Source organism: Martes martes, assembly GCF_963455335.1.
Source record: "Martes martes genome assembly, chromosome: 7".
Lineage (NCBI taxonomy): Eukaryota > Metazoa > Chordata > Mammalia > Carnivora > Mustelidae > Martes > Martes martes.
The window spans coordinates 4,781,623-4,805,816 of record NC_137894.1 but is presented as its reverse complement, the minus strand read 5'-3'; the positions used below and the strand labels follow the sequence as shown (position 1 = coordinate 4,805,816).

At 46.9% G+C, this 24,194-nt stretch overlaps 1 protein-coding gene across 1 annotated transcript in view; it reads right to left on the bottom strand.

The window, feature by feature from the left end:
- Positions 1-467: 467 nt before the first annotated feature.
- IQGAP1 (IQ motif containing GTPase activating protein 1) overlaps positions 468-24,194 on the bottom strand; it is a 100,433-nt gene continuing 76,706 nt past the window's right edge. Inside the window, exons 24-38 of the mRNA XM_080808150.1 lie at positions 23,387-23,542; positions 22,982-23,145; positions 22,247-22,471; positions 18,762-18,902; positions 18,585-18,669; positions 17,333-17,565; positions 16,607-16,739; positions 15,098-15,200; positions 14,486-14,621; positions 13,999-14,086; positions 11,378-11,590; positions 10,270-10,436; positions 8,125-8,247; positions 4,439-4,547; positions 468-2,770 (exon numbers count right to left, since the gene is read on the bottom strand). Coding sequence (XP_080664276.1) covers positions 2,657-2,770; positions 4,439-4,547; positions 8,125-8,247; positions 10,270-10,436; positions 11,378-11,590; positions 13,999-14,086; positions 14,486-14,621; positions 15,098-15,200; positions 16,607-16,739; positions 17,333-17,565; positions 18,585-18,669; positions 18,762-18,902; positions 22,247-22,471; positions 22,982-23,145; positions 23,387-23,542 — 2,190 coding nt within the window. The 3' untranslated portion in view covers positions 468-2,656. The remainder of the gene's footprint in view (positions 2,771-4,438; positions 4,548-8,124; positions 8,248-10,269; positions 10,437-11,377; positions 11,591-13,998; positions 14,087-14,485; positions 14,622-15,097; positions 15,201-16,606; positions 16,740-17,332; positions 17,566-18,584; positions 18,670-18,761; positions 18,903-22,246; positions 22,472-22,981; positions 23,146-23,386; positions 23,543-24,194) is intronic.

Here is a 24,194-nt window from a genome sequence, read left to right as displayed (position 1 = left end):
TACTCGTGTTTTAGTGAGGCTGTGCCCTGGGGCCTTACTTAAAAGGAAGCACCCCCCCCCCCCGTTTGCTGTTTACTCTTTCCATATGCAGCTTCCCCAGGTCCTCTCTGGTGACTTCCCCCAAGGGACCTGGGGTGCTGCCGCTCCTAAGAGATCAGATGCTGTAGCGGTTTTAAACGTCCCGCTGTCAGCTCACCAGTGGCGGGAGGACGTGTGCTCTCCCCACCCCGATCTCTTTCTCTGGGGAGGCTACTTGAAGCAGATGACACTTAGAAAAGGCTAACCTCCCAGGCTAAACATCGCTTTGCGGTGACTCAGTGAATGGGCAGCCGACCTGGGTTGGCTCCTTCAGAAGGACTGGCAAGGGGTTGTTTTCTGTTGTGGTTTTCAATCATTAAATCTCGCTCTGGTCGACGCTGTTGAACAGGAACTGCTAACAATGAAACTGAGAAAAATAAACACAAACATGAACAAATGACCTTTTATTTCATACAGAGATACAAAGGCAATTGTGTGCAGCGATCTGATGGGCGGTCCAAACGGCTGGAAGTAAATTCTCGAGAAATGTCACCATAGCCGGTGGCAGAGAAGGTCAGAGGCAGAGGGACGAGACGGAGAAGGCGGCGGCTAATAATTAGGAGGCCGAAGGGCTACTTGGTGTCAACGCTGCGACGTGAGCTCGTCTGGCCGCTTCCCGTGTGATCCAAACCGTAACGCTACCCAGCGACCACCAAAATCTTGAAGTGCGTTTTGTGCTACTTTGCATTAGGAGCTGTTTCAAGGGAACTACAATCCTCTCAAATAATCCAAACACCGTATTTTACTAAAGGAGCTGTAAACTCTGCTCGCGGTCTGCCGCGGAGGCCCGATGGGCATCTGGGATGGGCATCTGGGATGGGTCTCCTGTTAAAGTGAAAGGGTTGACGCTTTGGTTGGTCCCAGTTTTTGAGGTGATGCTACTTGTCATAGCATCTTCTTTTGAGCTGAGGAAAATATTCACTGAAAAATGATCTTCAGAAATACAGGAAAAAACCAGGTCAGGCTGGTGGCGCGCCACACCTCACCTCGCATTTGCATCCGGTGGACCCGACTGAGCAAACGGTCTCTCAGGAAAAACACACCTCCAACGCTTACATTTGTAACAGGGACACATCGCATGATTTGTTATTAACGAAACAGTTTACTGGTTTCCAATATACATCAATAAATTTTCAAATGTAAGTTTATTTTGTTAAACTTTATGTTTTATGATAAAAGAATACTGAACCAAAACATCAGAGAAAATGGAGGCTCAGTAGCATGATTTCCAACATATTTTCCTGGATAAACAGTTGTTTGTTTGTTTGTTTTCTAAGTATATGACTTTTTATGTAATAACAAAAGCTTCTGAAGCTCAAAGTTTGGAACTGAATTGTTTTTTACTAAACCCAGAAAAATGGGAGCTCATAAAATAAAGGCACGGCAGGCATGGGTAGCAAGAGAAGGGAAAAAAGTGGGAAAAAGCGATCTTAATACCAAGTTTATGTCTGTTGGCTGGTTTTGTTTGTTTTTGTTCCGGTCTATTTAAGGCAGGATTACGTCCCTGCAACCCTGCAGATAAATCCTAGTGTTGTAGCTATATAAGAAAGTTCTAAGAGTTCAGATATACAAATAAGCCAATTTTTAAAAACCCTTTTCTTACAGTATTCTAAAGGCTTTTAAAGCATTATATAAATCTTCCAAATTCCTATCACCCACATTTCAAGAAGTAAATCTACACTTTAATAAGGCACTCTTGAGATATAAAACAGTTTTGAAGACAATTACACTCTACGCTAGGGCTGGCCCGTCCGTGCACCAGGGACAGGGCTGAGTGGACCGCCTTCTGGAATGGAGCCCCCTTCCACGCACCAGCACAAAAAAAGCAGGCCCGGCGGACCATTGTAACACCGCACCCCCCGCCCCCGCAGGCGGGTGTTGTCAGTGGGGTGCTCCCACCCCCTGATCAGAGCTACATCAACAGCACTGCTCACATTTAATGGTGACACTTGAAAGCCGTCTCTCCCCTTTGCTAGAAATGTTTCCTTTGAACCCAGAACAGGGGCTTCTGTTAGCTCCTGTGCATAAAGGAAATCAGAATGGAAGAGAACCAAGGAGCCCCTGGATCCCTTCATTTGACCAACGGGATGGAAACGTACAGGAACTTTACCTTTAAATGACAAACTAGTGACTGGAGATGACCTGACATTCGAGTTGTGTGCCTTCCAGCGTGCCATTAGTGCCGAGCGCGCCCACTTCCAAATAACAAGAATTCAAGTCCCACCATCCCTGTTGCTAATTCACACAAACACCAAAGCCTACAAGAGGGTCATGCAGCCTCTCAGCCTGTACCAACCAAGAGGGATTTTAGTGGAGCGTCCGCTCCTTCCTAAGTGACGGAAGAAAAGGAAGGAACAAGAGGGCCAGACTAAGCCTGAAATACAATTTCACTATGAAGAAAGGGCAGCAGAAGTCCCATTAGAGCGGGAGGGGTTAAGAGGGTGGTGTTGGGAGTGTATCAAGTTGAGGCTCTGTTGGGGGCTGGGTCTTTGCTTCCAAGGAGGAAAGAAGGACCCGAGAAAGGGAACCGTGAGGAGCTTCTTTCCTTCATCCTTCTGGGCCGGCGGCAACAGATCAATTACTTCCCGTAGAACTTTTTGTTGAGGAGGAAGATCAGAAGGTTGACATTTACTTTAGCTCTATTAAATAATTTCATGACCGCGACGCCTTCATACTGTAGCTGCAGCAGGTCCTGTTCAAAGAAACATTTGGACCGTCAAACAAGCCTGTGGCACGAGACAAGACACAAGGTAGGGAGGAGGGACCCAGAAGGAACGAGGAAAGACAGACGTGAAGTGGGGTGCCCCACGACAGAACCATCCCTGGCACAAGCCCCCTGAGAGCCCGAGGAACAGGGCACACTGCTCAACAGAATGTCCTGGTCCACTGGGAGTTAAGAAGTCTGTGGTTCATGTCAAAATACACAAAACAGGGAGAGAAAAAGCAGCACGTTCGTTTATCACACAGACTTCCTATTTCAGAAGCGACAATAACGTGTCTCCAGTTTGTCTAAGTGATGGGTCACCTGCAGAAGGTGAAGGCATTTCAATCTATAATAAATACACGCGTCACTAAAACGAGGACACGGCCACACGGGTCGTCGCGATGGGGTCCGCTAGAGTCTTACTTTCTATTTCACATGAGAAAGCTTTTATGTTCTGAAGGCAAGGGGGGAAAGGACCTGTTATTAGGTGTCTACTGCGTATGAGCTCGACACTGGGTAAGCACATCAGATAGTGTCTTTCTAAGTCCTGATAAAAGTCTTAGAGGTGTGATTATCCCAAGTTTAAAGATGAAGCTTAAAGACGGAGTGGGTCTGGACCGGAGTAAAGCCCCTGTTGCTCCCACTGCCCCCCACTGGACGGAGCACCTTTAGGAAGTGAGCGGTCTCACCCGTAAACTTTCAGAAGAGAGGCAGGCGATGAGAGAGCAAGAATCAGAGTGCTTGAAAGAACCCCCAAGTTCAAGTTCAACCAGTTCAGCTTCTGGAAAAATCCTAGGGGCTCCATGAGAACGAAGGCCCTGGTGGGTCACCTGATCCTCACTCCATATTTAATGCCCCTGTGCACGGACGAGCACACCACCCGGAGCGGGCTGGTCAGCCCGCACAGCCCCGGGGAGCCTGAAGGCCTGACGGGGGTCTCCTTTCACGGAAGCACCTGGGCATGTGCACCATGGAATGATGGAATCACGGAGAAGGCAACAAGGATACACTACAGTCCTTACGGAGCTCACAGTGTGGGGAGCGCTGGTCAGAGTGGTAACATGTATAGAGGAAGAAAGGACAAGGACTTGGGGGAAGGGGGAGGTCAGCAGGTACAGAGAGGGTCCCTGCCCAGGCTAACGGGTAGAGCAGTGAGAAGGGAACGGGGCTGACGAGGACAGAGCCCAGGAGGCCTCGAGGTACCTGGGGCTTTGCTAAGGTGTAAAACCTAGAGATACTACAGAATAAAAATTAGCTAATATTATGTTATAAAATGATTCACTGCAGAGTTCTTCCTGAATTTAAAATGGGATTCAGTTTACAAAGATGCAATTTGCACACAGCTTGTCAGAAATACACCTCTAAGCCCCTACATCAAATTAAGATGAGAGAAAACATTTCAAGCCACTGAACAGCAGGAAGCAGAAGCTTCAGACGAAAGCTTGGAGAAGACGTCCCGGTCTGCCAGAGCTCTCCGGGAGTGCAGACCGTGGCAGAAGCACAGCAGCCCTCGCTCCTTCCCCGGCTGCATGCGGCCCGGCTCACTGCGGGTGTGGACAGCCGTCCCCGACCCAGTTCCTTTTCACCTACTCTCCTGCCTCCCTGAGAACAACCACCTCACATCAGAGCTTTCGGTTCTGCGTGGTGCGTACCTACCTGATAATGCAACATAAACGTCTCCATCTGAACGCCCATGAACTTGGCTTTCACTTCAAAGTCTCCAACTTCTTCTGTTGGACTGATTTCAAAGATAACATTCTTAAACCTGTTGAAACATAACATCGTACGGGTGTGATTTTTACGGTCTTGTATAAAAATATTTTACGAAATGTAGAAAGGAGATTAACAATCTTCAAGGGGCGCCTCGGTGGCTCAGTCGGTTAAATGTCTGCCTTGGGCTCAGGTCTTGATCTCAGGGTCCTGGGATCAAGCCCCCTGTTGGGCTCCCTGCTCGGCGGGGAGTATGCTTCTTCCTCTTCTTTTGCCCTTCCCCCATCTCATGCTCCCTCTCTCTAATAAATAAAATTAAAAAAAAAAAACCTTCAAGAGTGAAAAGGGGTACAAACTAAAGGTCCAAAGTATTTCCACGGGTGAAGCAGGGAGGGGCCGCCACTCTAAGTGCCACACGCTTGGAGACCTTGGGAGAGGCTGCAACCTCTGCCTGCCGCCCTCACGCTCACGGCAGGAGGGACCACCGAGGACGGCCATGAAGGCCTCTGAAGGGATGACGTCACACGAATTCTCTTGGCCTTCCCTGTGGCCACTGCTGAAATCTAATGATAAAAGCATAATCAAGAGGAAACTAGATGGGAAAGAGAGGGAGGAAGGGTGCGTGTGTGAATGCACGCGTGTTTGAGGATTGCAAGGAGTGTGTAAGGAAACTAAAAGGGGTAAGAACAAGAAGAGCCGTGAGGGGAGCTGCCCTAGATATAACGGCACTGGGTACCCAGTACCACCAAAGATACACTGCTATTTCCTGAAAATATTTAAGGTATCATTCATTCTCAATGTGTTACGAATTGGCTTGGAATTTTTTTTTTTTACACAAGCCTGGAAATTTTATGGCAACAGGAGAAGGTGTTGTTCCCCAGATGGTAAAAGTACATCAGCCCAGATTTCTAGAACTCAACTACGGAGAAAACTTATCTCCCAGAAACAGAGCTGAGAACCATGAATGATGCAAAGGAGGCCAAGGAGAAGCTACGAGAGAGGTCACAAAGTCCACACACGAACATGAGCGTCTGATTCAACAAGAGGTCCTCACTGGTCACTCCTTGAAGGTACTTCCTATGATAATTTTACTTTAACCAGTTTGCTTTGTTATCTTTTTTTTTTTAGATTTTATTTATTTATTTGTCAGAGAGAGAGAGCACAAGCGGGGAGCAGCAGGCAGAGGGAGAACAGGCTCCCTCTGCTTTAGGTTTTCTGATCTGAAGTAACATATATTCATTATTGAATTTTGGAAATTGGTAAAGCATGAAGAAAAAGAAAAGGCACCTATAATTTCACAAGCCAAAGACAACCTCTAAAATACTTAGTGTATGTTCTTCTGTGCCTCTGTTCACATAAAGTTTATCTAACCATCCACTTACTTATCTACCTTTTTTTTTTTAGCGTAAGTTATAAATATAGTCCTGTAACCCATCTTCCCTCTGGTAACATTTTGAGAGTTTTTCACATTCTTTGAAAGCATCCTTTTTAATGGCCATGTAATATTCCAAGTTAAAGTTAAAATTTAACCATTCACCTACTATACAACACTTAAGTTGATTTTACTGTTTACATTATTACACTTGTGGTACATGTTTATATGTAAATCTTTGGTTTTTACCTCTGATTTTTTTTTATGACAGATGCCTCAAAATGGAATTTCTGGTCAGAGTATTAATTTTTTTCATTATAAAAACCATAAGACAGGGGTGCCTGGGTGGCTCAGTTGTTGAGCGTCTGCCTTTGGCTCAGGTCACGGTCCTGGGGTCCTGGCATTGGGCTCCCTGCTCAGCGGAGAATCTGCTTCTCCCTCTCCCGCTCCCCCTGCTTGTGTTCTCTCTCTTGCTGTGTCTCTTTCTGCCAAATAAATAAAATCTTAAAAACAAAAACAAAAAACTACAAGACATAAAATTTACCATCTTAACTAATTTTAAGTGTGTAGTTTAGTGTGTAGTATGTATATATACGTATATACATATGTATATACATATGCATATATATACATATATACACATATACAATGGAATATTATGCAGCCATCAAAAAGGGAATCTTGCCATTTACAGCGACGTGGATGAAACTAGAGGGTATTAAACCAAGTGAAATAAGTCAACCAGAGAAAGACAATGATCATATGATCTCACTGATAATGAGGACTTTGAGAGGCAGGGTGGGGGGTTGTGGAGGGAAGAGAGGAAAAAATGAAATAAGACACAACCAATGAGGGAGACAAACCATAAGAGACTATTAATCTCAGGAAACAAACTGAGTGTTGCTGGAGGGGAGTATTCTGAAGGGATGACATCACAGGAATTCTCTTGGCCATCCCCATGGGCACTGCTGAAATCTAACAATAGATTGGGTGGGATGCGGTGGCTGGGTGATGGACATTGGGGAGGGTATGTGTTGTAATGAGCACTGAGTATTATATAAGACTGAAGAATCACAGCCCTGTACCCCTGAAACAAGTAATACATTATATGTTAACTTAAAAAATAGTAATTAATAATAATACATACATACTTTTCCATGTTTTTGAATTCAGTAGTTAAAGAATAGTATCCCATTTTAAAACTTCGAATTTTTAGAGTCTGGTTAAGTTTGCATGTGATTGTGTGTATGTGAATCATGGCATACTCTCTGTATTTTCTCCAGTCATTTTTCAGTTGGGGACCTTGGTCCTTTTGAGTTTTTTTTTTTTTTTTGTGTTGAGCACTTTATGTATTTTTTGAGTTTGTCTCATATTTATATCTCTTCCCTTCTTTTTATCATTATTTTCTACTGTTCAAATGTCATCCACTTTTTTTGCTTGTCTTTCTTCTTTTTAATTTGCTGTTAAAGGCTTTGAAACCAGGTTACAGGGACACCTCGCTGGCTCAGTCAGTTAGGCATTTGCCTTTGGCTCAGGTCATGATCTCAAGGGTCTTGGGATCGAGACCTGCATTGGGATCCCTGGGTAGTGGGGAGCCTGCTCTCCCTCTCCGTCTTCTTTTGCCCTTCCCCCACTGCTTGTGCTCTCCCTCTGACAGATAAATAAATCAAATAAATAAAATCAAATAAATAAAATAAGAAAAAAAGAGAAAAATTAAGTTCCATCTCAAACAAACCTGTTGTTTTACCCGACTCAAAATCGGCAAGCTCATCTGCAAGAGGTCACAGGGCCAGCTGAGTCGGTACATAACAATGCCTGCTAATGACAGCCAGGCCAGGTTCGGAACCGTGTCGACAGCAAGCTGGCACATCCCAGGAAAGAGAAGGAGGGTAATCCCCTGATTCCCAGCCTCAAGTGGAATAAAGTAAACTCCTCTTTTTGTTATTCTTATCGATTCTTGGCTTAGACACAGGAGAATAAGAAATGGCATCCTCCTTTAAAGAGGAAAGGTTAAGAAGGGGCCCACACAAGCAGGTACGAACAGAGCCTGGAGCAAATATTCCACAACAAAGGAGAAGAAATACTTTCCCTTCTACGACAGACAAATTAACTCTGACTATTAGGCCTAGTGCTGTCCTAAACAGATATATAAGTAGATAGAATATATGAAAATGACCAACCACATAACAGAAATAAAGGCAGTAAGATAAAGAGGTAATAAAGTCAACATATAAGACAAAGTAAAAAAGTAAATGCTCACTGGTTCACTTGTAGGTCCTCAATTTCCAGAAGGACTCCTTTTTCATGTAGTCTCGCTGCCGTGTATTTCAGAGAAATCTTTTTGCTTTTCTTTCCTTTCATTTCCCTAGGCTTCTTGGAGACCCTGTAAAAAAAAAAAAATCACACCATTATCACTTTCTTTCTTTTCTTTTTTTTTAAAGATTTTATTTATTTATTTGACAGAGAGATCACAAGTAGGCAGACAGGCAGGCAGGGCAGGGGTGGGGAAGCAGGCTCCCCGCTGAGCACAGAGCCCGATGTGGGGCTCGATCCCAGACCCTGGGATCATAACCTGAACTGAAGGCAGAGGCTCAACCCACTGAGCCACCCAGGTGCCCCCCATTATCACTTTCTATCTGTAACTGTGTACTACAAGTCTGTCTATAGTTCAAGGATATGAGGTCAGAAAACGAACTTCCCATACACCAGCCTAAGTAACATACTGATTCTAAAATGACAAGTAAGTATTAGGATTAACCCGAGCAATCTCTGCAGAGGAAACATCACTAAACTGCTTTTGCCTTTAATTGTACTTGCAAACCCACCATGAATTTAACCTTCTAGCACCAACATGAAGGAACTATACTGAACCTCAGGGGAGTCCCTATAAGTCCCGTGCCCTGGCAAGGCAAAAACAAATATATCTCAGAATAAGTAATGTTTAGAGGACTTTAAACCAGTATAGCAAATACAGAGGAATGGGGACAAGTAAAGAGAAACAGACCTTAGGAGGCTATTGGGATAATCAAGGTAAGAAGTGATTTTTCAAAAATAAACATGGGAAGACTAGAGATCCCTGAGAACTGGGATGTGGGGCTCCCACAAAAGGCCCTCAAGAGATGGGGCAGGAATCCTGGTACAGGAGTTAAAGGGAGTAACCACCATAGAAGGCAACTGAAAGATCTATAGAAATTACAACTGTACAAAATCTTTGATCCAGTGATTCCACATCTAGAAATTTATCCTCAAATATGCCCACATCTGCAAAATAATCTAGATACAAGAGGTTTTGGTATTTGGTGCAGAATTTTTTTAAGTAAATAACTAGAAACAACACAAGTGTCTACCATTACAGACCTGATTACATCAATTGCTGTGTCTCTGTATGCAATGGGGTACCACAGAGCCATTCTGTCTGCTTAGAATGCCTACAAGCAATGATGACCCTGTGGCAACAAGCACATCTAGTGCCTGGATTTTGGTCTCTAAACACCACTCTTCATTAGAAAGCACCAGGAACACTTGGAGAAATGGCTAATTCCAAGCCTGGGGAGGGGAAAGTACAAGTTGAGCCAGAACACCTGTGTCTATATGAAGTCAAGAAGTGCTCAAAGAATGATGGGGGAAAGGCCAAAAGGTCACAGGAACCAGCCCCACAAGCTGGGTTGTGTGGGCCTGACTTTCATCCCTGCCTCACCTTGGTCTTCCAGGGAGGGAAAGACAGAGCCAGAGTGCAGGCAGAAGAGTAAGGAAGCCAGAGAAGGGGAGCTCATGTGGCAAAATGCCAAAAATAGGTGAAGGGTACATATTGCTCTCTTCTCTCAACCTTTCTGAAGTTGGAAAATTCTTAAACTGAAAACTGAGAAGTGCAAAATAAACTAACCCTAGTTAGCAGTGCAAGTAGAACTTGGACCTACCACCCCATCTCTCTGGGTCCTCAGTTTCCCTCCCTATAAGATGGGCGTGTTGCTAATTGTCACTGGAGCCAGCTGGGAAAAAGCTGGGGTCTGGGATCCTGGCCCCAGGAGGTGTAGAGAGAGGCCAGGGGATCAAAATGTCTATCATATTCCTTAAGTGATTTTGAGGCACAGCCAGGTTTGGGGAGCACTAACTAACCCCCTTCCATGATTCTTTCATTTCTAGGGCCAAGAAGATATTTTAGAACAAGGGATGTTTAGAAATAAGCACCCTGAAGTCCCCCCTCCATTATTTATTTACATCACACAATAGCAAATGTAACTAGGTAATCATGCAAACAATCAGAAGCAAAATCAAGAATTAAAGCAAAAAATAAACACATGTTTTAAGTAAGAACTTCCAAGGTCACTTCAGTTGCCTCTATTTCTTTTTCCCCTGATGCTGATTCTTAAAAAAAAAAAAAAAATGTATATATATATACACTCACTTGCCCTTGCTGGCCAAGTTATCCAAGCAGGTTTTGATATAGCTTTTGTAGTAATCCACCTGCTCTCCATAGAAAGTGGCCTTCGAGTTCAGAGCAGCGTAAGTTTGTTGCAATTTCACCAGCTCGGCCTTCCTTCTCTGTCTGTATCTCCGCTGATTCCGAATGTCCTAAGACACAATTTTCAAAATTAGGAAAATGACAGTAGGTGTCACATGCTTCTCAAATCATCCATGCAGAGCCCAGCAGTGCTTAACTGTTTGCGTGATCACACACAGCAATTTTTAAAGATTTTACTTATTTATTAGACAGAGAGTGCGAGCACACACACGAACAAGCTGTGGGTGGGGGGAGGGGCAGGGGCAGAGGGAGAAGCAAACTCCCTGCTGCCCGATCCCAGGACTGGGTGATCATGAGCTGAGCCGAAGGCAGATGCTTAACCAACTGAGCCACCCAGGTGTCCCAACAACAGCAATTTATGTTCAAAAATTAGCAAAGAAACTCAGATCTCATTAATCTTTTTCCCTGTCTATATTTTCCCCATCTGTATTACAGGCAGGGAAATATGTTACTTTTACAGAGTTCCATGTTCTTATAATTTGCTTGCAAAGCTGGTTTAACCTCTAAATATGGTGTCAGGAGAGGGAAGAAAAGATCATCTTACTGTGCCGGTTAGCAAGCTCCCTAGTGTGCGTGGTACCGCCTTACTGGGCCAGCAGTGCGCCAGCCCACACTCTGGCCCCACACCAGAGCCCCTTACTTGGGAAGACCGACACAAATCAAGGATTTCATGACCCACTGGATGTGAATTTATGTGTCACAGCAGTCATTAAAAAGATCTAGAGGACTTCCTTATGGCCAAAGACAAATCAAGGCATAGGAAGCTCTAATTAGGGTCTCTCCCTAGTGACACAGGCCATGGAATAAGTCCTCAGAGGGCAGGCAAGGTCCCTGTGCTGGAGAAGCTGACAACAAGCCCTCGGAGAAGAGGTCCCCGACCTGCCTGTGCACTGAAGGCATGCTGTCCTCCAAACGGCTACAGTCACCTCACAAGCCGCTGAGACAGGCTTGCGCACGGCCAGGCCGCCCCTGCCCCCGCCGCATGCAGTACCTTGGCTATGTCGTTGATCAGCTCCTGGTATCTGTTCTTTGGGTCCACTGTCCCAAGCTCTGTTAGCTTCTTCAAGCCCGACTGGATCTTCTCCTTCTTCTCCTGGAGGGTGAGGTTGCTGTCTTCCTTTACGAATTTGGACTTTTTCATCTTGTCGGGAGTTTTGGCGTCACGAATAGCGCGCCTCTGCATGGCCCTCTGATGTTCTGCTTCCTACAGACACAGAGAGGAGAAAGAAGTTGCTGGCATGTTCAGCACACTAACCCAAAACCCGAGTCTACAGAGCATATCCACACCCGAATTTATACAGCTCTGACAGTTCATTCTGGAAACAGAGGGAACAAACCTGCCCTCTGACAATGGACAGAGAAACTGCATGGAGCACAGGCCGATCTCCTCTAGAAGAGATTACATCGCTGAAGTCACACGGCCTCACGGGATTTCTGTCCTGGATTCTCACGTACAGTTAGGAGACTGGGCTCCAGTGCTACAAAATCCCTCGTTTTTTTCCTATCACATTTTGAGACATGAGAGCCATTTAATTTTCCCTGAAACACGGCTTCGCCCTTGGGTGAATGTTATAACCACACCAAGGCGATACCAGTGCTCAGTCGATGCTTTTTGCCACCTTGGCCAGGCTGGATCACGCTGAAGGCCTCCCTCTGCTTTCAAGCATGCTGCAAATGCCAGTGTCTAGAGAATGAAAGTCCTTCCCGTGATTCTTCTTAGCCAGTCAACATCCAACATTTGCCCATTATGTCTCTGCCCAACATGACCCACACCACTAATCCATTTTTCTGGTGCTTTCTTCCTTCTTCAGCTCCCTGCAATCTGGCTTCTGCATCTCTACTCTCGTGCCCAACTACCACTCCTCCTTCATACCCTCTGCACTTTCTCCCTGCCTTAGGCATGGCTTTGGTACCTCCAAGGGACCCGAGGTAGTTTCTCTCCAATTGTTCACTCTCAAAACCTCACTCATCAGATCTATGCGGACAGATCTCACATCTCTGCAGCTGAGCCTCTGGTACCGCATTCTGAACTGTTTGTACCGGGATCCTCCCATTTGGAGTGGCTTGTGACTCCTCCCAAACTGGAGCAACTCCCTCTCCCAGAATGCCCCTTCCTCCTGCTGTCAAGACCAGTCCGCATTGCACAAGACGAAGGGCATAAACCCCGGAGTCAGACGGAGTCTGATCCAAGATTGGTTCTGCCTCGACACGCGGATGACCGTGGGCCAGTTATGTGACCTCTAAGAGTCTAGACTCCTTGACTGTAACCAGAGGATGAAAGGACTCACCTCACAGGGGTAGTGGGAGGAGGACATGAAAGAACACAGGTGAGAGGATCACGCTAACAGCAGGCTCTCATTAAAGACGGGGTCTGCCTTTCTGCTTCAAACCTCTTCCCATCAAACAAGGTGCAGTGGTTGGTTATGATTCTCTTCTTGTCCCTCCCACACATCTAGTCGGTAATCAATCATAGCATGTAAGAGCTGAGAGTTCATTAAAAAGAGTGGTTTTCAAGGAGTCCTGGGTGCTGCGATAAGGGACACCCACAGGCACCCAGAGCCCCGGGGGCGGGGCCATTCCCGGTGCTGCCGGAGCAGCTCCTGTTTTTCCTGCTTCATATTCGTGCTTCCGAGTAAATTCTCATCTAACAAAAAGGATACTTATGCTCAACATTTCAAACAAATGACCTATTCTTCACATTCTACAAATGCAAAAGAGGAATCTTAGACAGGAAGTGCCTCATCCACCCCTTCCCACCACTAAGCCGCCCCCCAACCAGCGGGGCCGGACTTGATCCCCCAGCTCGATTGCTCGACTATGTCCACTGTGAGAGTAGTAAATGGTCCCAGGGTTACCGAAGTCCTTTACTCTGCATCCATCCGGTGCTAAGCAGGGGTTCTACTTAATGTGTTCTCCGGTCTTACTCCTCCCTACTCACCCTCACCCACGTCTCCATTCTAGAAATGTCAGACCAACTACAGAAGGCCCTTCCCTCCCTCATGCCTCTGTCTGCGGGGACTCTCCCCCTCAAGACGCCTCTCGTCTACGCGCACACCCAGTCCCATCCACGCCTCCCGAGTGTGGCTCAAGTCCCGCTTCTTCTGACGCTTTGCTCCTCGCTGGCCTCTTTCCTGAGCTTCAGGTATTTTTATAGCCAATATCAAAGTCAATTTTTGATGGTTCTCTAAGTATTTCAGATCTGTATGCCACATTTCTCCAACTAGATCATGAGTTCAGTGAGTTCAGGAGCTACATTCTGAAATTTTCTTCTATCTACCAAGGCACTTAATAAAATTCTAATGATACAATAATATTCAATCGATTATTAGACAGACTTGCTGATTCCGCCTCAGTTAATTAAATTAACACATACACAGACTGCATGAGCCATGAGCCTTATGCCCTGAGAGCAGCTGCCTCTCGACATGGGAGTCAACAACTTTCTCAGCAGGCTCCAACCACCACCTTGCCCCGGTCATCCGACAGCTCATGGACGGGATCACTGTGTTCTGGGCCGCCCGCAGGGAAGCATCTCCTGGCATCTGGGCCCCACCCCCTCGCCCACGGCCCGCACCAATCACCGGAGCTCCTGTGCCCCTTGTCGGGTTTTACCTGTTCACTGGTGGCTGGGGTTTCCAGGATTTCCGTCAAGGTCTCGCCTGGCTGGAACCGGATGACGTCCACAATTAAACGTTTCGTGCTGAAAGGAGATGGGGGGAGAGCGTCACCGTCACCAGGTCTCCCACCTTCCCTTGAACGGAGCTAAGCAGCAGCAGCACACACGCCGCCTGACACAAGTCCCGCCAGGCAGCTGCCAGCACAAGACACTCGAGGCCCCAGGCTTGTTCATGCGACGACAGCGCGGGCACCAGGCTGAGGATTTCTCAGGTGTGAGTTTCACCTCAGCCTCTTATTAGCAACTGAGGCAGGTAAGCTCTGTGCCGAGTATAATAGATAAGGGGGGGCCGGAATCACGACAGGCTTAAAAGGTCGCGGTGATGGTTTCAGGGATGAACAAGTGGACGTGTCCGCCAAGGCCAAGGCATCACTGCACTGTGTCTACCTCCTTCTTCCCACTCCTGACACTCCCAGCACTCACTTCAGCAGGATGGTCCGAGCGTCCATTTCTGCATTCTCATCGCCAGGCACGTCAAACTTGTTGGTCAGCGTGAGGGACACTTCTGTCTTAGCCAGCGCCTCCTTATTGGGGTCATTTAAATTGCCAGCGCTCTCTCCTGCAGTTTGGGGAAGAGGAGAGAGGATCAGCATAACAAAGAGAGGAGACCCTGGAGGGGAGATGTTAATACACAGAGATACGTGAATAGGCCAGCACTTCCGCAGCAAGGACACCCTCTTGCTGAGAAATAAAGAAACTAAAGGCCAAATGACAAAAGCAAAGGATCCATAATAACAATTTCATAAATGCTAACAAGTCATTTCAGTCATTGTAGTAAGACAAATCTCTAAGATACCCTGTTCATTTCCTTTACAGGACTTCTCATTTACTTATAGAATTATGTGTATGATATCCACGTGTAAAAGCCCCCCTTCCACTGGACCTCAGCTCCTCGGAGACAGGGGTGGGACACATCTGTTGTCTTCCCTCAGGCACACTCAGAGCTGGAGGGACGCAGAGACGGACGAGGTGGCAGTCGAGCCTTCCTCCAGCACCTTCCCCGTCACCTTCTGGGTGGTTAAGCCAGAACTTTACCTATCAGGGACTCGATGGTGGGCACCTCGCCCAGGTCGTCCAGCAGCTCATGGATGGGATCGTTGTGTTCCGGAGCAATGGCGTCCTGATGATCCAACAGGAGCTGCATGGAACACCCAGAAGTCAAGTCCACGTGTGACACAGCCCATCGGCCCTCAGCCCCACCAATTAGGCCCGACAGCACAGAAGGGTCTGATAACCAAGCTCCTGCATTCAAAGAACTGACGGGCCAATCCCCAGCAAAACAAGCCAAGTCAACCGTTAACACGTGAAGCATCACGCTGGCTCTGCTGAATGACTTAGGGGATAACGCACGGAGAAGAAACACCAGTACTCTCTCTACCTCGTGGATAGGAGGGGTTTAAGTGGACCCTACATGGGCGAGAACAACAAACCCCGCAGACTTCAAAATCCAAAGTTATAATGTACCCTACAACAAATTAAAAAAACTCACATGCACACTCGTACTTAATGTGTGCTGCTTACGGCATCTCTTAGTTCAGAGCAAAGTACACTGGACCCATGTCCTCATCTTGAGGGCGCTGAAGCAGAGCCTTTAAGACACTATTGTCCTAAGGGATGCCCTCAGAGAGTCTAGTCCCTGAAATTTCCTTTACCTTCTTTTTTTTTAAAAGATTTATTTATTTGTCAGAGAGAGAGTGCATGAGCGCACAAGCAGGGGGAGCAGCAGAGGGAGAGGGAGATGCAGGCTCCCTGCTGAGCAAGGAGCCCAGTGTGGGGCTCAATCCCAGGACCCCGAGGTCATGACCTGAGGTGAAGGCAGATGCTTAACCGACTGAGCTACCCAAGCTTTACTTTTTTTTTTTTTTTTTTTTTTTTTAAATTTATTTATTTGTTAGAGAGCGAGCGAGCACAGGCAGACAGAGTGGTAGGCAGAGGCAGCGAGAGAAGCAGGCTCCCTGCTGAGCAAGGAGCCAGATGTGGGACTCGATCCCAGGACGCTGGGATCGTGACCTGAGCCGAAGGCAGCTGCTTAACCAACTGAGCCACCCAGGCGTCCCGCCAAGCTTTACTTTTTATATATTTCCTCATTTCCTGTTCTGTTTCTCCAAATGAGAAAAGAATGAATTACAAAAATGTTGGGGAAAAAAGGAGCACCCAAGGGAAATCACTCTAAGGACCACAGAGGAAAAAGTGGGTATTTTAGATGTTGGAAAATCAACACCGAAGGCCACGACAAATAGATGAGCGCTCACAACAGTGACTCTGGAGCCCACCCGTGGCGACTCTGTTTCAGCAGGCCTGTCATAGGTCCAGGAACTTCATTTGTGACCATCAGCCCAGGTGACTCCGATGCAGAGGGCCTTGGATCACTTTTGAGGCACTGAGCAGATCTTGTTAATACGCAAAGGAAAACATGGCAGATGTGACGTCAGCAAGACCAGAGGAAGGGGAGGCATCTGGCTTTCCAGAGATGGTAAACAGCACCCAGGGAAGGCAATCAAGGATGGAGCAAGGAAGTTAAGTAATTAAAGAAAAAACACTTACAGTGTGGGTGTTGATGATTTCACCAATAGAAATGTAGATCACTGGTTTGGTAAGGGTCACTAAATCAGAATATTCATCCACATTAAATTTATCCTGAAGCTCTGGGACATCACAAGCAGTTTGGAAAAACCGTCTGAAAATAAACATGAGAGCCAGATCCCCAGGTGACACATGTGTGCAGAGCTGGCGAGAAGGCATCCCACAAACCTCCGGAGTAAGGCGTGCAAAGAGAAGACCGTCAATCCAAAGATTCCAGAGAAGCTGCACATGTTCGCTGCTCTTCCTGGCCTCGAGGTGGTGGTTTTAATAACTTCTCCCTCCACCCAGTTTTAATTCCACCCACAGGAACTGCTCACCCGTAATTTAAGACCGTTTGCAAACACCGGAGTCATTAGGCAAACCAACTTTATCTTTAAGACAATGTCCTGAACTCACAACTGGATGTTTAATTTGCAAATGTTGAAAGCACTCTCTAGTTCTTCTCTGATTACAAATTAACACCTGCCCAATGCGGGTTCACTGCTTTTATGTTAAGTGTGGGCTATTCCGTTGGAATATATTTTAACAGCTCAAAATCCTCTTCTTCACATCCAGAGGCTATGAGCATATCAAACACATATCCGGCAGCATAGCAGGGTCCAGGGAAAGCCAAGGGTGGTATCTATTTTTGTCCCGACACTCAGAGATAGAAACACGCCCACAAGTACCTTGTTCCTTTTCCCCTACCTGAATTTCTGGTAGGACTGGGAGAGATACTCGTTAATGATGCCCAGGTGCGCATTATCTCCCAGAAACATCTTATTGGAAGCTGCATGCTGGAGCATCTTGGCAATGGAGCCAAGATTTCGGCGTTGGTCCGTGGTGAGCTGGCCTCCAGCTGACAGGTCAATAATATCAAAGGCGTCGGGAGCGACAATGGCTGGATTCATGTATCGATAGTAAAGCAAGTTACCAATAATCTGCGAACAGATGGAAAAGAGAGACGGGTGTTAAAAACCACTCCACCAAATAAGCCACAAACGACTTTGCTAGCAAAGAAAACCAGAAAATGCAGTCCTGTGGGGAAAAGTAAACACTATGCACACGCCCACACATGCATGCATGCACACACTTCCTCTCAGAGTCTGAAACTAGCACAACCAAACATCCCTCGGTTGGATACAGAGAAAAAGAGAACGAGAACAGAACTGAATATCACTACAAGGAAAGAGCAGCTTCAGGAGGTAACGATGACAGACTTAAAGTCTGTCACTGAGTGTTTTAGGGCATCCTATGTTCACATTATCATGGCAGCAAATCGGGCTGCCGCCGCCCACGTGACCTAATTAACATAGTGTCATCTGTCCAACCCCCACCATCCTCATGCTGTAGACTTCAACGGTGGACAAGTTCATGCCTCTGAAATTAAAGTCACTCGACACACATCTCCACAGAAGAATTCAAGGATAGTCACAGCATTTCCCCTGGAGTTTCATTCCAAAAAAAAAAAAAAAAAAAATTTAATTCACCTGAATAGAAAGTCTAGAATCGAGGCCTCATTGTAGGAAAGCACAGAACTAGGAGAGAGAAGAAAAAAGCGTTCAGATTAAGGGGAGAAAAAAAAAAAGGGAAGGAGCATAGCCGAGTAAGAAAGACAGTTATCAGCAACAGCCTTAGCAGAAACAACGGCGCTTGCTGCCATTCACCCGACCACCAGCAGAGGGAGCAATTCTTCAGCGAAAAGATAGGACCCGAGAAATTTCTCCTCAGACAGGAAAATCCTCCTCCTCTACTTGTTGGACGTCTGTGTGCCAAACAGTAAAGGAGCTACACAGGGACTAAGAGAGGTATCATTTACGATTTACGATCACTTTCAAGAGCTCACAACCAACGGGGAGCTATTGCCGGAATCTACACTTGCACACTAGCTGAAGGTCTCAGTCGGGCCTCTCCTCAACGGGCTGCTGGAGGACAAGGACGGGCCAGCGTCCGATCTTACCTTCAGCAGCTCATCCTCACCGGCGTCGGGGAACTTCTCATGCAACGAGTCCTTCAGCACTTTGGCGATGAAGCGCATCCCGTAGCTGTGGGACGGACAAAACTCCATGAGAGCGGCCGGGGGGCAGAAGGGCACTCACACTGGGCTCTATCCGGGCTCCCGACTCATGTCACTCACGGGATTTTGTCCACAGAGCTGATGATGGCCGAGAGGAACTTGTCTGTCACGGCCCGCATGTTCCTGATGGAGTTGTCTAGCCGTGTCTTGACCTCTTCATGAGCCAGAGCCTGCTCAGGGGTCACGTCATAGGGCAGTTTGCTGGGAAAGCAAAAATCATCCCCAACTGGGTTAGGTAACGACCAGGAACAGCCCAAGGCAGGACGGTGTCTTTCAGAAACAGAAAGACCCAGAGAGATCAGCTAAGGTGCTGGTGCTCATGCAGCCGGTCAACGGTGGGGCTGGAATCTGAGCTCGGGCTTTTCAGGTGTGCACTGGGTGCCCAGAACTATGTGCCAGGCACTGTGACAGGCCCTTGGGATAAAAGCTATCATAAGACACGACAGCTTCCCGAGTCTCTCACAGTCTGGTGGGAGAGACACACTGATACTGGTAAACATACTACGCCGCACAATAAGCCGACTGGTGCCACAGGGCAGGGGGCTGCCACTCAGATGGGAGGAACGGAAGAGACACCCGAACTCGGGGAAAAGGGAGAAACACTGTCCTCCAGGAAGGAAGCTCAAATGGAGAGCAATGGGAAGAGAAGGAGAAATGAAGTGGTCAAGTAAAGAGGGGCCGGGTTCTGGAGGGCCTGGTATATAACACTGAGAGGTCTGGACTTTCCTGGATGCCAGGGAGAGCCACCAGAGGACGGGAGACCTGAGCCTGAGGAAGATTTCTGTGGCTCCCCATGAAGAATGCATTAAAGACGGACAGTCCCCAATGAGAAAGATGGGTTAGTGCCACAGCCTGATTAAGAAATAATGAGGGCATGGGCATGGTTGCAGCAGTGGGGACCAAGGGGACAGATCTAAGATGCTAAGGGGACACAATCAGTGGGATGTGGTGACCCTCTGGGTATTGGTGAGGGAAGTGACAGTTACATACAGAAACTGAAGCCTGAGGAGCTGATAAGATCCCTCAGAGAGAGTCTAAAGAAACTGGCAGGAAAACAGTAGACATGCTGGGCTTAACTGGGAAGGATGGGAGGGGCTAAAAGACAAGAACGAAATGCTGGGATCAAGGTTCTGGTACCACTAATGAGGTCAAAAAGGAGTAACGATCATCCTGGATTATCTGGGTGGTCTAAATCCAATCGTAAGTGTCCTAACGAGACAGAGTCAGGGGGAGATTTGACAGCCGGGATGGAGAGGGCGACGTGACTACAGTGATCCGGCCACGAATCAAGGATGCTGACAGCCCCCAGAAACTGAAGAGGTGAGGAATGGATTTCCCACTAGAGCCTCCAGGGGGAGCCCGGCCCTGCCCACACCTCGCTTCCCTCCTGTTGACACTGATTTCGGATTTCTGGTCTCCACAATTAGGAAGAGAGTAAATTTCTGTTGGTGTAAGCCACCAAGTTTGTAGCAATTTGTCACAGGAGCAGAAGCAAACAGATACAAACAGATAGGGATACAACTCCATTTGTCATATTATGTCTGAATTATAACTAAGCAGACTACCAACGCCAGACTTCAGTGAAAATCAGTAAAAGCGTTCTATTTGAAACAACTGGCTATGTGGAATTTATAAGACTAGCATATATTTTATTATTTGTAAGTTATGTGTTCTGTACCTTTTATATCAACAAAATGTATAACTTTATGTGTAACCGACATTTGACAAAAAATAGTAATGAGCAAAGGGAATGAAAGTGCTCAGCACAATGACTAAAGTCAGAGAACAGAATGTTACGTTTCTCAGATTTTAGAGGCAAACGTTCCCAAGAGGGGGCCAGGTCCCAGTCTGTGTGTCTAGTATCTGAAGCTCAGGGATCCGTGATGCCTGCAGGTAGGATCGGCTCCCACTGCACTGTTACACCTCCCAGTTATCACTGGCAAAAAAATGTGTTCAAATCAATTTCCATTTTATGAAAAATATAACAAAGTAAGACACCAGTTTGTGACAGGCGTTCACAGGGTGGAAAAAAAAACAACCCTGGCATGCCTACCAGAACTTTGATCTGAAACGGCCTGACTCGTGGACCATGAGAAGGGGTAACTCCACACCCTTGAGCCAGTGTCCTGTCGGGCAGGGACACCCTGGGTTGCAGGCAAAACTTCCCAGTCCAGCATGGCATTTGTCAACCACAGTCCCAGATCTGAGCCTCAGGTTACAGGGCAAAACACAAATGCACTTTCCACCACACCCAGCAATGACCCGCCTCCTGGTGACAGACTTAACACATTACTGAGAACAGATCAGGTGCCCAGTGATCCTGAGGGGATAAGGCCTTTCTCAGAGTCAGCAGAGCATCAGTCCTCAATCCAGAGTGCGCCTCCCCTTTTGCCTGGGGGCCAGGCACCTGGAGAGCATGACAGTGGGCAGCAGAGCTCAGAGCGGGAGCTTGTGCCAGTCCACGACTCCATCCGGAACGGGAAGGAGTCCGAGCCAAGATGGAGTCAGCGCCCTGCTTCCTTCCCCGAGAAAGCGTGGCTATGAGAAATATCAGCTGAACTCCACGTGTGCTGAGGGACACAGGATTTTCAGCTACTGGCCCACAGAGGACACTCTAAGTAGCGATGATACAGAGAGCCACCCCTGCTCAGCTCCAGAGAACTTCACGCACAACCTTGACCTTGACCTGCTCCACGACTGCCAGGAAAAACCAAAAACCACCTGCACCAAACTGCTCGGCCTCTCCGCTCCCACTCAAGCTGGAGAAAACCGGACACAAGCTGGCTCTCGGAACTGTAATTTCCCAGCATCGCACACTCTACTGAGACACCTTTCTCTAGATGTGTTCAGGCTGGTGGTTAAACGGCTGCCCTGGCCCAGAAATCCCGACTTATGTTAGTCCAACCCGCTCCCAGGATTCCAGGGCCGCCCCACACCATCTCCTCCCCTTTAATGAAACACGCTGATCTCACGCACCTAAGTCTTCCCGTCCAACTGCATCTCCAGGGATGCCAGTGTCCCTTCAGGTCCGGGACCCCCAAGTTCCTTCCACCTCAGAGCGCTCAGACGTGAAGCGCCTGCACCTGGCTCTCAGCAAGACTGGCCCCATCTTAACCTTCAGCCCGCAGTTATGCGAAATTCCGCCTTCTCGGAGACACGTTCCCTAACCACTCGACCCAAGTTACTTCCCTCTTGTACTCCCCATTATAGTTCCCGAGGCAAGACTTCATAAAACTCTCAATCTGTCCTTTCATGTGTAGGTGCCTGTCTCTCCCATGCAAGAAACCACGCGGAGAGGGCAGAGGGCTTGTCTGTCCCATTCGTGCTGTATGTATGCCCCGCACAGAGCCTGGCACCCGGCCAGCACTCAATAAATATTTGTGGATAATAAATAAATTGTGCAGGGATAAATCACCAGGTCAACAATGTAAAGAGGAGGTTTCTAAGGAAAAACTATTTGAACAAGTATTACTTTATAAATCAAAGGTTAAATGCTTAAAAAAGAAAGTATCAAAAATACCAAAAAGGTGTTGCAGTTGCCTTACCTTGCCTCGCCCGTCTGAGACTCCATCTGATTAACCCAGGACTTGTATATATCCACAGGGTCAGTTTTGATGTTGAGAGACTTGTCATCCATAATCTCCTTCACGACGGGGGCCAGGATTTGTCTCAGGGCGTTCTGGCCCCGGGCGCCTCGGTTGAAACTCACGACCATCTTAATGACTGTAGGATTTCCTGTCACAATCTCTTGAATCTGATCTACTTTTGACCTACAAATCATCAGACACAAATTCAAATTAAACTAATCATGGAGTCTATCAACGTAAAGACAGAACATCTACTTACAGAAAGGCCCCATCCCCTGGAAAGAGAAACCGTTGGAAGGAAGGATCTATGTGCTCTTTCTCTAGAACACTCCCTGACACTGACCTGAACCCAGGACCCTCTTGCTGTTTGCAAACTCAATCACGGGAACATGAATGGGACCTTTATTAAGATAAAAATGTGGCATCTTCATGTTTGGATCTGCTTTTTAAAAAATTGTTATCTTAATATAGAATCTTCCTAAAATCACTTCAGTGAATCTCTTACTCTACCACCTCCTTGAAGCAGCAACACTTTGTACTTGTGATTTAAAAACTGGCTTCTCTCGAGTCAGTGTTTCATCTAGATCACAGTGTTAACTGAGGTCAAGCAGAGGATGGGCAGGCCTGAATCTCAAACTGTGAGTGAGTGTGACGGTGGGACGGGGTCCCGGCCCGGCAGCCGTCTGCTCATACTTGATCTCCTCCTGGAGCGCCGTCTTGAAGAGCCGTAGGAGCAGGTACTCCTCTCGCTGGTTGGATGCGTAGTTGTACAGGGTGAAGATTACAGAGTCCATGAACTTGGTGGATTTGTTCTGGGGCATCTGAAAAATCAGCTTTGCCAAATAGGTGGGGTTCGTCTGAAATAAAACCAAGGGATATGTAATTTCTAGGTAATATAAGGGCTGGCATGGATATTCACATTCTGTTGAACCTGAAGTATTAGAATGTGTGGAAGTAATCAAGAAAAGTGAGACAGCCCTTTGCTCACCCCTCAGTGGAAGCCAGAAATGCTCTCACAGAGATGCATGTTAGCTAAGGTCTTCTTGTGGGAAAGGAAGCAGCTAAAGTCTTACAAGAGCGGCTCCAGGAACCACTCACCTGCAATAAATAAAAGAGGTGTTGGTAAGCCTCCAGCTTCTCTCTCTTCTCCTTGCTCAAAGCCTTGAGCCCTCCCTTCTGCTTATTTAGCATCATCATATCAGACAACTGCTCCTTATTCTTCTTGGTAAGTTTTTTACTGTGGGAAACCACATCCTGGAAATGAAAACATACACATAAATCAAAAAGCTTTGAAAGATGAAACTGGGCACTGCGGGAAAGGCCTTGGAGCACCAAAAAAGCTTGCAGATCCCATTAACTATTTTAGAATCACTACACTGTAGCCTATTTTCAGCACACCCATCAAATCTCCCAATTCCAGCTCCCTCTTAAGAACTTGAAGCGGGGCGCCTGGTTGGCTCAGATGGTTAAGCATCTGCCTTCGGCTCAGGTCATGATCCCAAGGTCCTGGGATCAAGTCCCGCATCGGGCTTCCAGCTCAGTGGGAAGTCTGCTTCTCCCTCTGCCTCTCCCCGTGCTTGTGCCTTCTCTGTCTCTCTCTCTCTTAACTGAATAAATATTATCTTTAAAAAAAAAGAACCTGCACCACAAAAATGTCCATAGACTCAGAAAACCAACTTCTGGGAATCTATATTAAAAACAAAGTCTTAAATACCACAAAAGCTATGTATTCACTAAGACATTAACTACAATGTTATTTGTAATAAAAACTCGAAAACAACCGAAATGTCAGGTAGGTGCTGCCATTAAAAACAGTATTTAGGACTAGTGATCACATGTGAAACATCTTATCCTCTAACAGTAAGCGAAAATGGAAGATACAAAATGACCGTGGGGGGTGGAATTC